This window comes from Herpailurus yagouaroundi, unplaced genomic scaffold (assembly GCF_014898765.1).
Source record: "Herpailurus yagouaroundi ecotype Mexico unplaced genomic scaffold, PumYag 180, whole genome shotgun sequence".
Lineage (NCBI taxonomy): Eukaryota > Metazoa > Chordata > Mammalia > Carnivora > Felidae > Herpailurus > Herpailurus yagouaroundi.
In genome coordinates this window covers 6407174-6422358 of record NW_024412411.1, presented here as the reverse complement: position 1 = coordinate 6422358, position 15185 = coordinate 6407174, and the positions used below count along the sequence as shown (strand labels likewise).

General features: G+C 57.0%; 1 protein-coding gene across 5 annotated transcripts in view; it reads right to left on the bottom strand.

Annotated features, from left to right (window-relative positions):
- MYO7A (myosin VIIA) overlaps positions 1 to 15185 on the bottom strand; it is an 87724-nt gene that overhangs the window by 18357 nt on the left and 54182 nt on the right. For all 5 annotated transcript variants that reach the window (XR_005794696.1, XM_040489445.1, XM_040489442.1 and 2 more), the window contains 14 exons: positions 14524 to 14618; positions 13261 to 13345; positions 12448 to 12666; positions 11941 to 12048; positions 10653 to 10862; positions 10086 to 10289; positions 9719 to 9895; positions 9157 to 9246; positions 7666 to 7793; positions 5349 to 5475; positions 4296 to 4415; positions 3555 to 3728; positions 2487 to 2714; positions 984 to 1154 (listed from right to left, as the gene is read on the bottom strand). Coding sequence is in view for 4 of the 5 variants with exons in the window: in XM_040489445.1 (XP_040345379.1) it covers positions 984 to 1154; positions 2487 to 2714; positions 3555 to 3728; positions 4296 to 4415; positions 5349 to 5475; positions 7666 to 7793; positions 9157 to 9246; positions 9719 to 9895; positions 10086 to 10289; positions 10653 to 10862; positions 11941 to 12048; positions 12448 to 12666; positions 13261 to 13345; positions 14524 to 14618 (2136 nt within the window). In the remaining variant the exon portion in view is untranslated. The remainder of the gene's footprint in view (positions 1 to 983; positions 1155 to 2486; positions 2715 to 3554; positions 3729 to 4295; positions 4416 to 5348; positions 5476 to 7665; positions 7794 to 9156; positions 9247 to 9718; positions 9896 to 10085; positions 10290 to 10652; positions 10863 to 11940; positions 12049 to 12447; positions 12667 to 13260; positions 13346 to 14523; positions 14619 to 15185) is intronic.

The following is a 15185-nucleotide window of genomic DNA, read 5'->3' as shown; positions in this document are numbered from 1 at the left end:
ATGGCACCCAACCCAGAACACGCCACATGCCGCGTGCATGATGGCAGCGAACACCGAGGAGGCCCGGGGAACGGCAGAGACGGAAGCTGTTTGCAACGTGGAATGGATGGGCTTCAGCAGCTGGCAGGGTGGGAGGGATGAGGGACAGGAAGTTGCCCAGACAGACAGAAGGGTAGAGGAAAAGCATGCATCTCTTCTGCAGAGGGATTGGAGAGGGGGGCTGGCAGGGGAGCCAGGCCTGGATGTAGAGAGGGCGCAGGGTGGGTTCAGGGAGGAGTGGAGGCTTGTGGGCAGCTCGCCAGGGAAGGCACAGAGTAGGGTGGGAGAAGGGCATGGGGCGCCTGGGGCAGGGAAGAGGCCGTGTGGTGTAGAGGGGTGAGAGACTGCTGGTCTGTGGGGCCCCCAACCGGGCAACTCATGTGCCAAGATACTCTGCTCTTCCACAACCACAGCCAGGAGGCAGGGGGGCCCATCCGTCCCCCTCAGCGGCCAGGCCACCCCTCCTCTACTTGGGCAGCAGGCCCCTTAGCTTGGAAGAGAGCTACTTGGGGCTGGTTATGGGCCTGGGGCCTCAAGCAAGGGGGTTGAGGGGGCTCTGTACCTAAAGTTCCCCAGGCAGGAAGTTGGGCCGGAGTTCTTTTCGGCAGAAAGGAGGATACACTTGCTAGAAGCTCTTTCCAGCAGGTGCCAACACTCCTGAGCTGCAGCTCTAGCAAGCGTCTGCTGCCGGACCAGGGGACCCCAATATCCGTGGACCCATAGTTTCCCTCATGAAGCTGAAGGATCAGGTATGATCCATCTCTGCATCCCTGGCACCAGCCTAGAGTAGACAGCCTAAGACACGAGTGAACCGACGTCCATGGTGGAGACAGGCTGCTTGGGAGGCAGGAGGTTGAGGCTGCCATCCCGTCTCCCAGCAGCCCTGTGGGCAGACGCATGTCACCAGAGAGCCCCTCCTCCAAGACCCCGCCCTGCCCTCCTACCTTCTTATGGGCAGCAATGGCCAGCTGGGCCCACTTCTCAAGTGTCTTCAGGGGTGTGATCTCACGGTCAGGGATGTAGGTGGGCACGAGGTTTAGGAGGCGCTCCAGGATCATCTCGGAGCCATAGTCCACAAAGTACTGCTGGGAGGCCAGCTCAGCCAGGTCATCCTCCTAGGTAGGGAGGGGGAGGAAGGTGCTGTTCACACACCCTCGGGAAGCCCTTCCAGACCACCGAAGCCCTCAGAGCCCTGCCTCCTCTAGCTGTTGACTCCGGCCTTTGGAAAATTCCATTCTCACTGATTCCCCAGAAGTTCTTATCTGCTTGGGGGAACCATGAGCTCCCTAGGGGCAGGGTCACATCCCTGCCTTCTCCTGGGTCTCCCAGCACCAGCACAGAGGCACACGAGCTGACCCAGAGAGCCAGCCAGCCCATCGGTAATGGGTCAGCCACCACATTCCCACCCTGGTGAGTGGCTGGAGCTGACAGTCTGCCCTGGAGAACGGGGGACCTGGGCACCGCTGGTTCTGTCAGAGTGAGGGGCAGGCATCACCATTACCATCTCCATCACCATCACGACCCCACCCTGGGATAGTCCAAGTAGTGAACGACAGGTCGGCCATGCTGCAAAGGCTTCAGAAGGCCAGATGATGGGTACTGGCCATTTGCCCTTTCTCTGCCTGGGGTGGTGAACATCAGCCCTAGTGATGTCTGCCCGGGGCTCGCCAGGGCTTCAGCAGAGGGGGCAGTAGGAAAAGCCTCTTGGGTGTCTTGAAGGCAGTAGTGTTTTCCAACCAGTTCAAAGCTTCTCAGCATTTGAACAACCGATATAGCTGTACTAATAATGCATTCTGCCTGAATATCAGCTCACCAACACCAACATCACCATGATCGTCACCACCACCGTTACCGCCATCAACACCACCATCGTCTCCAACAACACCACTATTGTCACCATCACCAACCTAGCACTATCCTGGGCCACCAACCCACCGTCACCAACACCATCATCATCATTGCCACTACCCTCAGCACCATCTCCACCACCAACAACCGCCCTCTTCATTTCCATCCTCTCCATCTTTATTCCTCCATCATAATCACCAACAGAATCATAGGTACCGTGAGAACCATCATCACCATCATCAAAGATAAAATAACGTGACACGAGTCTCTCCACGTCACTCCTGTCCCTAAAAGGAGACTAAGAGAATACGCACTTGCAAACTCTGGTCTAAATGAGCAGATCTCTTACTCCTTCAGCACAGAGTTTTCTAGACTAACTCAGAACAATACAGCAAGTTCTGAAGCACACACTCCATACCATGCACCATCACCACAGAGTCACGCTGTTCTTCAAAGCCTTTGTTCCTACAGGTAGTGTTAATCCAGAAGAAGCCTCAATCAGGCTAACCTCCACATAAGCTAATGGTGGGCACAGACAGTAACATTCGTCCCAAATTTGGAAAACAGAGGGCTGTGAGCCGAGATTCGCGGTCACTCACCTTCTCACACCTGTACTCCCCAAACTTGACCCCTCGCACCACCTGCTGGTAGATGAGGTTGGTGGCCACGTTGTCTTCTGAGGGGTTGTGCCAGGGCGTGAAGACCTCTTTGCGGAAGAAGAGCCTCCAGGGGGCATTGCGTTCCTGGGCACCCTGCTCCTTGGCATACTGCTCACACTGGGAGATGGCATCCATGACATGGTCACTGCCACTGCCCAGGGAGGACACCTGCAGGTGCAGGGACGGAAAGGTGAGCAAGCAAGAAAGGCCTTACAAAGAGCCATCAGCTGTGCCAGCTGTTCTCATTCGAATGGAAAACCGAGGCTCAGAGAGGGGCAGGGACACGTCCGGGTCACCCAAGAAGCAGACCAGAAGGGAATTTAAGGCCCCGCCATGGGGTCTGAGTCAGCACAGCCACACAAGTGTTCCCATTTCCTAGTGTAAGCCTTGTGTGAAACTCTGATGGACGGTCACTGAAAACAAGGAGGTATCTGTAGGTGAGAAAAGTCCAGGCAAATGTCCCTGGACTTGCCGGGGTGGGCGGGGGGCACATCTGCTGCATGTGACGTGTCTGAGTGTAGAGGTGTAATCACCCACCCCTGGGCCCAGCCCAGCGGAGAAGGCTCTAGGCCCAGATGTGCCCAGGGAGGCACATACTCCAGGTAGTCACTAACAGGTGAAAGGAAACTACCATGGAAACCTGAAAAAAAAAAATAAATAAAAGTCTGTTCCCATTTGCAAATGAGAAAATGGAACCTAGCTAAGTGGCTTCGTGCGCACCTCCAGCTGTCTCTGCCATGCTTCTTCCCTGGCGCCAGGGGAGGGTTGAATGGGCCCAGGTATACACAACAGAAGTGAGCTCTGGGTTTCGATCTCCACCGTACCGCCCGGTTTTTAGGTGCCCTCCACAGTCCTAATGAGTTGGGCAGAGGCGGAGTCACCACTAGCTGAGAGAAAACCGCACTCTGGAAGGTAAGTAACTGCACGAGATTGCCCGAGCCAGTACATGGCAGCACCAGAACGGGAGCGGGGGTGGCGCCAGGAGGGGGCCCTGCGGGGCGGCCGTACCTTATCAAACAGGGCAATGTAGAGGGAGAACCCAAAGCGGTCCTTGAGCGAGATCTTGTCAGCCAGCGCATTGCAGAGCTCCTTGGCCGTGGTCGCCGAGTCGGTCAGCAGGGTCTTGGTGGTCCCATCCATGAAGGTCACAGGCAACATGATGGGCTTCTTGGACTTAGTGGCCTGAAAATGACCAAAAAGTGTTTGTGAGAATCTTTTCACTTCAAACCAGTTCACGCCCTCTGGGTTCCTGGCTCCCTGCTCCCTAGGGTTTTAGAGCTGCCCCAGAGCCTCAGACCCCAGCATCCCACCAGGACATCGCCTGTGCCTGGTCACAGGGGCCCAGAGGACCCTGCAGTATTCCCTGCCCTGATGGAACCTTTACAGCCCCTGAGGCTGGGCACTGGGGCTAGGAGGCTGGGCACTGCCACAAACCAGGGGCTTCTGCCCTCACTTCATACAACCATCACAAGACCCTGTGAAATGAGGATCATTATTGCTAGGTTACAGAGGAAGCTATTAAGACACAGAGGGAACCCCCATCTGACCATAAAACCAGCAGATGGGAGTCAATCATCCATTGGGTGCTTTCCTGTCCCAATAGGCCTGGGAATCCCAAACTTGACGGTGGGTGCTTGAAGAACCATAGACTCCTAAAGCGGGGGATGTTTCTGGGGCACTGGAGTGCACTGGGGATACACAAACATGCACACACACACTCGCATGCCTGGGTAGGGCAGGGGGCCACACCTGCAGCTCCAACCAGCTGGGAGGCTGTGTCCGGGTCCCATTGACAAAGGTCCTCCTGAGCCGCTCCTCACAGTAGGGAGCATAGCCAGGCGGTCCCCCGTGGATGAAGTTCCGCAGGTACTGCAGACAGAGGGCCAGCTGAGGGGCCTCCACTCTGGCCTCATCAGGTCTCCTACTTCCAGCCCTTCTACCCACACTCAGGACCTGCTCAAGACCCAGCCACCCACATCCTCCGGGGCTAAGCCCCACTGCCCTTGGGATCAAGTCCACGTATCTCAGGCTGGCAGCAAGGCCGCCATATTCTGACCCTGTTCAGTCTCAGCCACGCCTCCTGACTCACCCCACACGCCATACCCCCTCTCTTCACCTAGTCTAACTGCTTCTCTTTTACCAGGGCCCACCTCCCTGACTCCCCCGCTGGGCCAGCGCTTTCCTCCTCACAGCACTGACCAGCTAGGTCGGTCCTGCTGTCTGTCACCTGCTCTGCCTCTGTGTCCCCAGTGCCCAGGGCCTGGCACAGTCAAAAGAGCGGCCTGAGGGGCACCTGGGTGGCTAAGTCTGCTAAGCGTCTGACTTGGGCTCAGGTCATGATCTCACGGTTCATGAGTTCAAGGCCCTCATTGGACTCAGTGCTGACAGCTCAGAGCCTGGAGCCTGCCTCGGATTCTGTGTCTCCCTCTCTCTCTGCCCCTCCCTCACTTGTGCACACGCCGTCTCAAAAATAAACAAACAATGAAAAAAAAAAAACTTAAAAAAAAGTGGCCTGAAATCAACCAAAGTGCCTTCTCCAAGACCATAAGTGGAGGGTCCAGGAGACGCTGTTGTCAAATTTAGTCTCCTCATAAATAAAACGTGGCTGAAGGGAGAACAGAGGGAAGGGCTGGGAACCCGGGAGGAGGGCCAGGAAGAAGCCAGCGGGAGCCGGAGGCCTGAGAGGACAGGCGAGGCCCAGGTGAGGCCTCATTGCCAAGCCCCGCTGAGCTTCTTCCCCTTGCTCTCACCTCTGATACCCTTCCCACCGCAGGAGGCCCATGCCTCCCTATGCCTCCCTACCTTAACAAACTTCTCCGAGGGAGCAAAGCAGCCCACACAGAGAGACACGAGGATCCAGCCTCGGGCATAGCTGCTCTTGGAGGGGTTGTGAGTGAGCTGCTTGCTGATCTGGCAGTAGATCTCATCCCTGGGCGGGGCAGCAAGGAAGGGAGACTGCGTCAGAAATGAGCCCGGCCCCTCCAGGCTACAGGTGAGACACCCGATCTTGTCCCCCTCCTGCTTGCCCCAGACCACCCAGGAGGAGGCTGCGTGGGGCCGACTGGGGAAGGCTGAGCCCACGGCTCTGCGGAGCCAGTGAAGAGGGCCTTGCTTTGGAGTCAGGCTCATCAGGCACGAAGCATGTTCCTGACTCTAATCCAGATCCGCAGTCAGGGCCCCATGATCCAGAGCATGGTGCACATCCTGTTCTGGGGCACAGCAGCCACAGCCACCGGTGATCACTTTGATGAGAAGTCCAGGCTCCCTCCCTTCCTTGTCCCTCACCAGCTGGGTGGCCTGGCCAGGGGAGTTCACCTCTCTGCACCCCTCCCATAGTCATGACAGCAGGTACAATTTCTACTGATGGCAACCAGAAGGGCAGAAACAGCCAACCCATCTGGAGTTTCTCCGGGAGATGGAATGGGCAAGGGATTTGACTTACCCTTGAGATATTTCTGTAATGTTTGAATACAGTATTTAAGCGGCCTTGTATTACTTTTGTAATCAGATCAAAGCAATGAAGGTAGTTTTTTTGTTTTCATTTTAAAGGAAAACTATAATACCTTCTTTACAAGATTTCTGTGAAGAAAAAATGAGCCAAGGCTTGCTTATAAAGCACCTGGCACAGTGAATAAATGCTAGCTGTTGCCTGCCTGTTCAGGGCCAAGGACAGGACCTCGATGACAAAGTGACCACCAGGGGGCACTGCTGCTCTTCCCTCTCAGAAGGGCGGGACTGGGCAGAGAAGGACGGATAATCCCATTCAGTGGTGCCCGGATCTTCAGAGGCCAGTGTCACTTCAAAATTAATTCTGAGGTTGCTAACTTTTTATCACGACAAATAAGGTCATTTAAAACACACCATAACACAATCTGCCCGCTATCTGTATCACCGTTATTTCGTAAAACAAACGTAATATTAATATTCAAAAAGTAGAAAGGGTAAAAATCTCAGAACAAAGAACAGTTCTTTAAATAAATCAGATTTAGATTTAGAAACTTCCTTATTTTTCCCATCTCATCACAGACCAGTAAAGACTTTCTCACCTACAGCTAGGAGCCAAGGCCAACAGAAGGCAGGGGTTGGCCATGGGCCCTCAGAGACGTCACACCCAGGCTTCTGCCTCTTGGCTCAGGGCTCCTGGCACTATGTTCTCTAGGACTGACAACTTTAGGTCTGATGGTGAGATAACTAGGAGGCAGATTCTTGCCCTTTCAACACACCTTGGGCAGCTACCCTTCCTTCCTGGAGGCAGGTGGCCCTGAGTCCCTGAGTACCTCTGGTGAGGTAGTCCCTGGCCTCCAACAGCAATGAAAAGATGCCTGACTGGAAGGCAGGAAGTCTGGGAGGCTAGTGATCCCTGGCAAGTCTCTTCCCCTGTCCGGACCTCAGTTTTCCCATTGGTCAAATGGGCTCAACGCCCCACCCAGCCTCATCCTGCCGCCCTCCCAGCCAGCATGCATGAGTTCATGGGGTCGGGTCTCCTAACCGACCATCTGGTGCAGATAGAGTCCTCAGAAAGTCCTGTCTTCCCTCCACTGACCTAGCAGACTTGATTCCTTTATTGCTCCTGGTTACTCTTGGATCATCCCATCTCCTCCCCAACACCCCAGGGACCTGAACAAAGACCTTTCCCGGGCCTGGGCGGGGAAGAAGGCACTCACGGGATTCCCGGGCATGCTAACCACGGTAACCCTGCACACAGGCCTGGGTTGGGTGCACCAAAGGTGAGCTGGCAGGAATAGGTTATAAGAATATAAGGAATAGGCAGAAGATGCATCAGGTAATGAGCACAACAGGTGCCTTGCCATTTGCCAAGTGCCTGCTACGTGGGTCCTATCTTACACATTCTCCCGAGTTTGATCTGCCCATAAGCCTATTAGGTAAGTGTGATTATTATTCCCTCTTCACAGATGAAGAAACTGAGGCTCAGGAGATGAAACAACTCTATCAAGGTCACATGACTAGCTAGCAGCGGAGCTAACCCCAGGCCTAATCTGTTCGGCTTAATCTGTTACCAAGGTGACAAAGCCACAACTCAGCCACCAAAAGCCTTTCAGGGCCTCTGCACTCCAGAGACTGTGGGATGCCTCCCACTAGCCGCTCCTCAGGCACTGACCGGAGCGCTGGCCGCAGGATGCCATTGCCGATGATGAAGTGCAGCTTCTCCAGGTTGGATGTGGGCCGGTCCTCCAGCATGCTATTGCCCTGCACAGTGGACTCCCCGTCATGCAGCCTCTTGGTCACCTGGGCCAGAGGGAGGGGACGAGGCTTGACCCAGGCAGGGTCAAGTGAGGGGCCCTGCCTCATGTCTGAGTCTGCCTACTCCCCTGGAGAGCAGATCCTGAGAATGGCCACATGAGCTGGCTCCCCACCACCGTGAGAGCCCCAGCCCTGTCCTACCCCCGCCCTGTGCAGAGCTGACGGGTCCAGACAGCTGGGCAGCACTGGCCTGGTGCCACACACTGGGGACAAGGTTCCTCTGCAGTCTCCTTAATACCACCCTCCACCCCCTACCCCAGGGAAGCCCTTTCAGCCAGGACAGGGACCTGCTCTTCTGACTCGTAGCGGGACCCCAATCTCTCCACACAACCCTGACAGCCAGAATACACACCCTGGGCTCCAACCGCCCAGTTCCCTGTGAACAGCCCCAAGCCTGGGTTCTTACGGACGTGTTTCTCCTCTCTGGTTCCACACAGCCCACCGTGCCAACCTGCACCCTGCCCAGAGTCCCGGAGCGAGAGCAGGGAGTGGCAGGAACATGCCCCTGCCGGCGGGAAGGCGCAGGAGATCCTCACGTCTATGGGGCACCCACAGGTATCGTCCCATGCCATCCTCTCAGGAACCCAGGAAAAAGCAGGCATTTCCCCCTTTGGGCCTTTCAGATACCCAGCGGTGGAGCCGGGATTCCAATCTGGGGCTACGTGGCTATAGGACTGGATTTGAGCCTCAGGTGGGGAAGAGGACAGTGGCAGTGGCAAAGCAGGCTAGGGAAGCCCTGAGGAGGAGCCTGAGTCTACTGTAGAGGGGCCTGGGCAGGCTTCCTGGAGGAGGTGACTCCCAGGCAGAGAAGGAGGAACTTTAGGCAGAGGGACTGATGTGTGCAAAAGTAGGGACACGTGGGAGCCAGTCCCCCTGTGCTGTAAATGCCTGTGTCTGCTGCTCTCCCTGCCTGCACATTCCTGGAGCACAGGGCCAGGGCGGTGCTGCTCAACAAAAGCGAGGTGACTAACTGAGAGTTCAAACAAACCGTTACTGTTAATGCCCATGGGCACGCCCACTCACAGAGAAGTTTGAGGCATCTGAAAGGTCCTTGGGTCAAATGCAACGGGTCCCTGCCCTGGCAGGAAATGTCCTCCCTCTCGCCATCTGCCTCTCACCCTCCCCAGCTCTCCAGTCTCCTCTTCTGGGAAGCCCTCCCTGATCCGGCCCCAGTCTATGCTCCCCGCCCTCTGCTTCGCACTCCTGCCTGCCCACTAACCCCCGACACGGTCCAGCCCAAGCCCCTGGGAACAGGCCACATCTGCTCCCTTTCCCACTCCCCGTGGTCCCCCCAGCTCAGTCTTGCCCCACCCTGGGCCTCCTAAGGCAGCCCAGGGTCTGGTCTAACCTCCTCTGTCAGTTTGGACTTCTTCTTCAGGGTCAAGTGCACCAGCTTGTGCCTCATGCTGCTCTTCTTCTGCCCCTCCGGTAGCTGGGCCTGCAGGACAAACAGGGGTCAGGGTCAAGCACCTGGGCCCAAAGTAAGGACAAGAGCACTTGACAACGGAGCTATGGCTAGCGGGTTGTGCGCCTCCACACTGACGTTTACATCCACGCTGCCCCCCACCAGCCAGCTGATGATGGGAAAACAGAGACCCAGAAAAGTGCGGGCGCCTGCCCAGTGCCTCCCAGTGAGTCAGTACTGGTGCTGGCTCTGACCGCAAGGCCGTTGGTTCTGCTACCTGGCCTCATTCAATCACGATCCACGCCTTACAGTTTACAAAACGTTCACACATTTGTTCCCACAAGGGGACAGAGGATAGTGGGGGTCAAGGAGGTGAGGCAGAGGCAAATTTTAAGGGCTCCTTCTGCTGAGAACCCTGAGGATGGGGATGCGGGTGGCCCTCCCTACTGGCCTGGGAGGGACATGGATGAACGGGGGGGTTGGGGGGGTGGTAGCAGGGCCTCACCTCTCCCTCGCCCTGCAGGGCCTGCAGCTCCCTCTTGTAGGTCTTCTTGCCCAGGGTCTCGTAAATCTTAGTCATCACAGGGATCTTCTCACTGCCGTCACTCATGGCGGTGTGGTACTTGGGCTCAGGGAGGTCCCCCATGAAGCGCAGGATGGTGATCCAGACCGCCAGGGCCGCCTGGGGCAGAACGTGTCAGGGGTCATGGGCATAGGGTACTGCTGAACCATCAAAATGGCCTGGGGATCTGGGGGGAGGGCTGGAGAGGGCCACAGGAGGGCTACGGGGCCCGGGGTACCAGGGTGAAGTCAGCCCTAGTCCCACCCCCAGAGACCTGCCATCTGGGCGCCCGCGCAGCCCCAGCCCTCACCAGCTGGTCGCCCTCATCATCGTGGTACAGCAGCGGCTGCCTGAGCGGCCGCCGGGTATACGTGTGTGTGGTCGTGCCCTGGAAGTAGGTGGCGGCGAACTTGGCGAATTTATACTCAGAGAGGTCCTCCTCATCCTCGTCAGGCAAGGGCAGGGCTGCGTCCAGGTCCTCCTCCACCATCTCCCTGCGCCCGCGCTCCAGGTCCTGAGGAAGCCAGAGAGGTTCCCTGCCACGGACCAGACTCGGGCTGGCCCTGCGGCCCCCCAACCTGTCCCTGTGGGGCCAGCTCTTCCTCCACGGGGTGGAACACTGCCATCCTGTTGCCCAAACAGAGTCTGGCACGTGGTAGGTCCTCAGTATACGGATGAATACAAGTTTGTGAATGAATAAAAGTTGGCCCTGGAGAGGGACAGTGACTGGCCCAAGGCTGCATGGCGAGCTTCTGGCTGGACAGGTCAGGGGCTGCATGGGCCACATGTCTTACTGCTGCCCGTTGTGCCCATGGGTCAGGGGGACTTAAAGGCAAACAGGCACAAAAGGACGGAAGGCCTGTCCCCAGCCTGGTACCTCGAAGCCACTAGGTGCTTGGCCCTCCTGGCCTGGCAGGCCGCCTGAAGTCCCCAAGAAGCCAAACATCTTGTCCACCATGTCCGAGTGGTTGATGGGCTCATGGCGGGCTCTCTCCATCTGCTCCAGGAGCTCCTTCTTGCGCCGAGCCTCCTCCTTCTCCTTCAGCTCCCGCTCTGCATCCTCACGGGCCAATTGGGCCAGGCGCTCCTGGGAGTTTGAGAGGATACAGAGGAGACGGCCTCAGGGAGCACGCCCTCCTCAGGGAGCCCCAGAGAGCCCCCGCAGCTGCCAGGCCTCAGTCCCGGCCTCCCCCCGGGCCCTCCTGACTGCTGGGAAGGACTGAGCCTCCAGCCTCTCTATCCTCGGCCCCACCCTGCCCAGCCCTCAGAATCCAGTGCAGACAGATGCCCAGCACTGGGCCACACAGAAGCCTTGAGACAAGTCCAGAGTAATCCTGCCTGCCCGTCAGGGCTTAGCTGGGAACCACCTCTTCCAGGAAGCCTGCTCATCCCTCCCCCGCCGGAGGGGACCACACCAACCCGGAAATCCCACAGCTGTTGGGTTGAGGCTCTAGACCAGCGCTGTCCAATAGAAATATAATGCAAGCCCTGAATGGAGTAGCTTTATTCAAAACAGTAAAAAGAAATAGGCGAAATCTATTTTAATAATATATTTTAGGGGTGCCTGGGTGGCTCAGTCGGTTGAGTGTCCAACTCTTGATTTCAGCTCAGGTCATGATTCCAGGGTCATGGGATCGAGCCCCACTTCGGGCTCCGTGCTGAGTGTGGAGCCTGCTTAAGATTCTCTTTCTCTCCCTCTGCCCCTCTCCCCCGCTCGTGAGCTCTCTCGCTCTCTTGCAAATAAAAAATACGTATATATTTTTATTTAACCCAATAGTTCTAAAATATGTCAATACGTAATTAATATTTTAAAAACAGTACTGAAATACTTCACGTTCCTTCTATTTTACTGTCTTCAGAAACTAGTATATATTGTACACTTAGAGCCCTTTGCCATTTCAAGCACTCAGCAGCCCCATGCGGCTGAGGCTCCCGTACTGGGAGCTCTCGCTCCGGCTCTGGCTTTTTATCCGTGTTATCTCCCAGCTAGAAAAGGTGATGGGCATGGCGCCTCTTACTCTGGAGCCACGGCCCCTTGTCCTCAGGCCTGGCACGGGACCAAGCACCCAGTGCACGGATGAAGGCAGGCTGTGTGGACAGAGGACAAATCGCCAGTGCTGTTGAACCAGCGAATGGACATCTGAGGTCTGGGCCGCTCAGCTCACCTGATGCTTGCGTTCGGCCTCCTCCTTGGCCTTCTTGGCGCTCATCTCCTTCCGGAGCTTCTCCTCCTCTGCCAGCCGCATTTTCTCAGCCTCCAGACGCCGCAGGTACTGAGGGAAGGGGCAGCCACGTGGGCACCGTCACAGTGCTTCCTGCCAGCTCTGACCCGCGCCACCCTGAGTTCTGGGACCGGGAGCGACTCTGCCAAGTAGTTTGGCAGATGGGGAAACTGAGGTACCTGGAACGCCCCCAGGTCACACAGCAGGTTGGGGACATCGGTGGCTCCCGAAGCCAAACCAGCTTCACCACAACAGTGACTGGGCCCCGGGCCCTGCCGTTGGCTGAGAGGATGGAAATGAGGGGTCGATCCCAGCTGTGTGCATTCCCCACAGGAGGCATGGTCCCAGGGCCCCTCTGCAGGTGTCGGTGTAGGGGGGACCTGCCTGCCCGGGGTGGAGCAGCACCCCTCAGGGCACATAAGAGCTGTGGACTCACTCGAAAGCCCTCACCTCGGCCCTGAGGCGCCGGTGCAGCCTGCGGGCGATCATGCCCCGGGCGTAGGCCTGCACGGTGAGCACGGCCCAGAGGCGGTGGCGGAAGGCCTTGCGTACCAGGTAGGCGCGGCAGCGGGCCTGGAACCCGATGATGCGCCGGCGGGCCAGGCGGTACTTCTGGTGCAGCTTCCGGGAGCGGTGCAGGGCCTGCAGCCGCAGGAAGCCCAGCCGCATCTGCAAGGACACGGACCGGCTCGGAGCCTGCCGCCCCGACCCCAGGCTGACCCTGGCCACAGGACAGTCACCGCGCTGGGCTCCGCTCTGACTGGCGTGCCCCAAAGCTCTGTCTTCTCTCGGACTAGGTCTCCCCAGAGTTAAGCTCTGTTTCCTCGCAGACAGAAGTTTTCTAGAAAGAGGACTTGGCTTCCCTTGAGGGCGGGCCCCCCCCCCCCCCACAACGAACCCCCATCCTCAGACCAGGAGCTGGTCTCCTTCCTGTCTGCCTCCCCGGCCCCAGGTCCGGACTGCAGCCCGGCTGCTCTGCAGAGACCCATGTGACACACCCGCCACCAGCCTCCTCCAAGCTAATGGCCCAGGTGCTCACAACCCATCAAAACATTCCAGAAGAAAAGTGTCAAACTTTGCTGACTAGATGAGAAAAGCCGCAAGAAGCAGACTTGGACTTCGGGCTGGAGGAAGGGTAGGGGCCAGCCAGGGCAGTGGCAGGAGGCCAACCAGGCCCCGGGCAGGGTACGTCCTGCTGCTACGGCAATCGGGCCAGGTTCAAAGGCCTCGCGAGGCAGAGAGCAGCCCCCTGGGGAGGCTCACCAGCTCATAGTTCCTCCGGCAGTTGTGGCCCCGCCAGTGCCTCTGGATCAGTGTGGCAGCATTTTTCAACTTCAGGAAGTTAGATCTGGAACAGCATACAGAAGGATGTCAGAGCAGAGAAATAGTGCCCAGAGGCAGCCAGGGTACTGGTAGGGTTTGGAATCAGGAGAGTAAGGCTGAGCCCAGCTCTGTCTCTCCCAGCCACGTGACCTTGGGCAAAGGCATATACCTTCTCTACACCTCACCTTCCTCGTCCGTAAAATGGACACAAAAACACCCGCTCTTCCTGCCTCCTAAGTTTGTCACATATGTCTATTAAGGTAGGCATTTAGGAGGTATTTACTGAATAAATGAATAATAATAAGTAAATAAGATAAAGACTAAAAGCTTGGATCACTGTGAACATTGTTTGTTACTAACTTCCCCATTTTAGCGATGATGAAAGGGAGGCTCAGTGAGGTTGGGACAAGAGCCCACGTCTTCTGACAGACTCTGAGCAAGCACACTGCTGTCCCTTGCACACGTGAGGCAGCTTCTATAGGATGATAGTCACCTTTGACCTGATGGAGGACAAAGAGACCACACATCACACAGCAGGTGTCTGCCGAAGGCAGAAGTAAGTAACGGAGGGAAGGGTGGGTACGTCAGCGTGTGAGACCGTCAGCGAGCCAGTATCTGGATGTGCATAAGCAAATGAGCAGCTGTGGGAGGGGACGGACAGATGGATGGACAGAACTGATGGAAGAGCAGATGGCGAGAGGGAGGGGGTAACCAGATGAACTGCTAAAGGGGCAGGTTGTGGGTTTTTGTGGAGCCGCAGTCACACTCCAGAGTCAGCCCTGCCTGTGTGTGAAGTGTCACAGCTGTACACATGCCTCTCACATGGAAAACGGGACACAATCTGTAATTTACGAAACCTCAAATTTCCTCTTTGGGAAACTTCATCAGGCACCCGAGACACGGGACTGTCCACGTGTGTGCCTCGGGTGTCCACGTGTGCTTGTATGGAGGGCAGTGGACTGTGTCACTGGGCGTATGTGGCACAGGTAGGTGGGTATGAGTCACGTGTCCGTGCGTTCATCAGTGTTAGCATGATCGCGTGTGCATGGCATGCATGTGCCACATGCACGGCGCCTGTGCATGGCGCACTCGTTCCTGCGTGCATGTGTTTACTCCTAGTGTTCATTCAGGGGCACAGAGGTAAGCCAAACACACACACATCTGTATGTGAGCCGAGGTGGGCGAGCTGGTCCCGGCACTTACCTGTCTTTGAACCCCCGGATGACTTTCTGCAGGAGGATGACTCTGTCGGTGATGGCCTTGTCCCGTTCTACCTCCAGCAGCATGTCGTGGTGGTCCTGGAGTGCAGAGCTCCTGAGCAGTGCCCTCCCCTTCACAGTCCGGGGCTGAGGCCCTCCCCACACAGGCCCTCCCTCCCTTCCCTCAGAGCTCCCTGCCCTGCTCTGGCCCCATGGGACAGCCTCCCACAGACGCGGCTCTTGGCTGTTTCCTGGAGGCCTGGCGGCAGGGTGGGACAAATGGAGTAGGAGGAGCTTAACCCGACTGGAGGGGTCAGAGAGCCTATCATTCACACACAGGCTTCATCCCTATGGCCATCTCTGCCCAAGCCCCCACTCTTCCAAATGTTTATTTATTTTGGGGGATGGGGTGAGAGTGGAGAAGCTGAGAGAGGAGAGAGAATCCTAAGTAGGCCCCACGCTCAGCATGGAGCCCAACACGGAGCTCGATCTCATGACCCAGAGACATCAAAGCTGAAATCAAGAGTCGGACGCTTAACCGACTGAGCCACCCAGGTGTCCCCACACCCACGTTTCTAAAGGTCTCTGTCACGTGGGCGCCTGACCTGGGCCAGACCACTGCCATTTAACTCCTGGCCTCTGTCACTCCTGCTCTGGCCCCCCCTC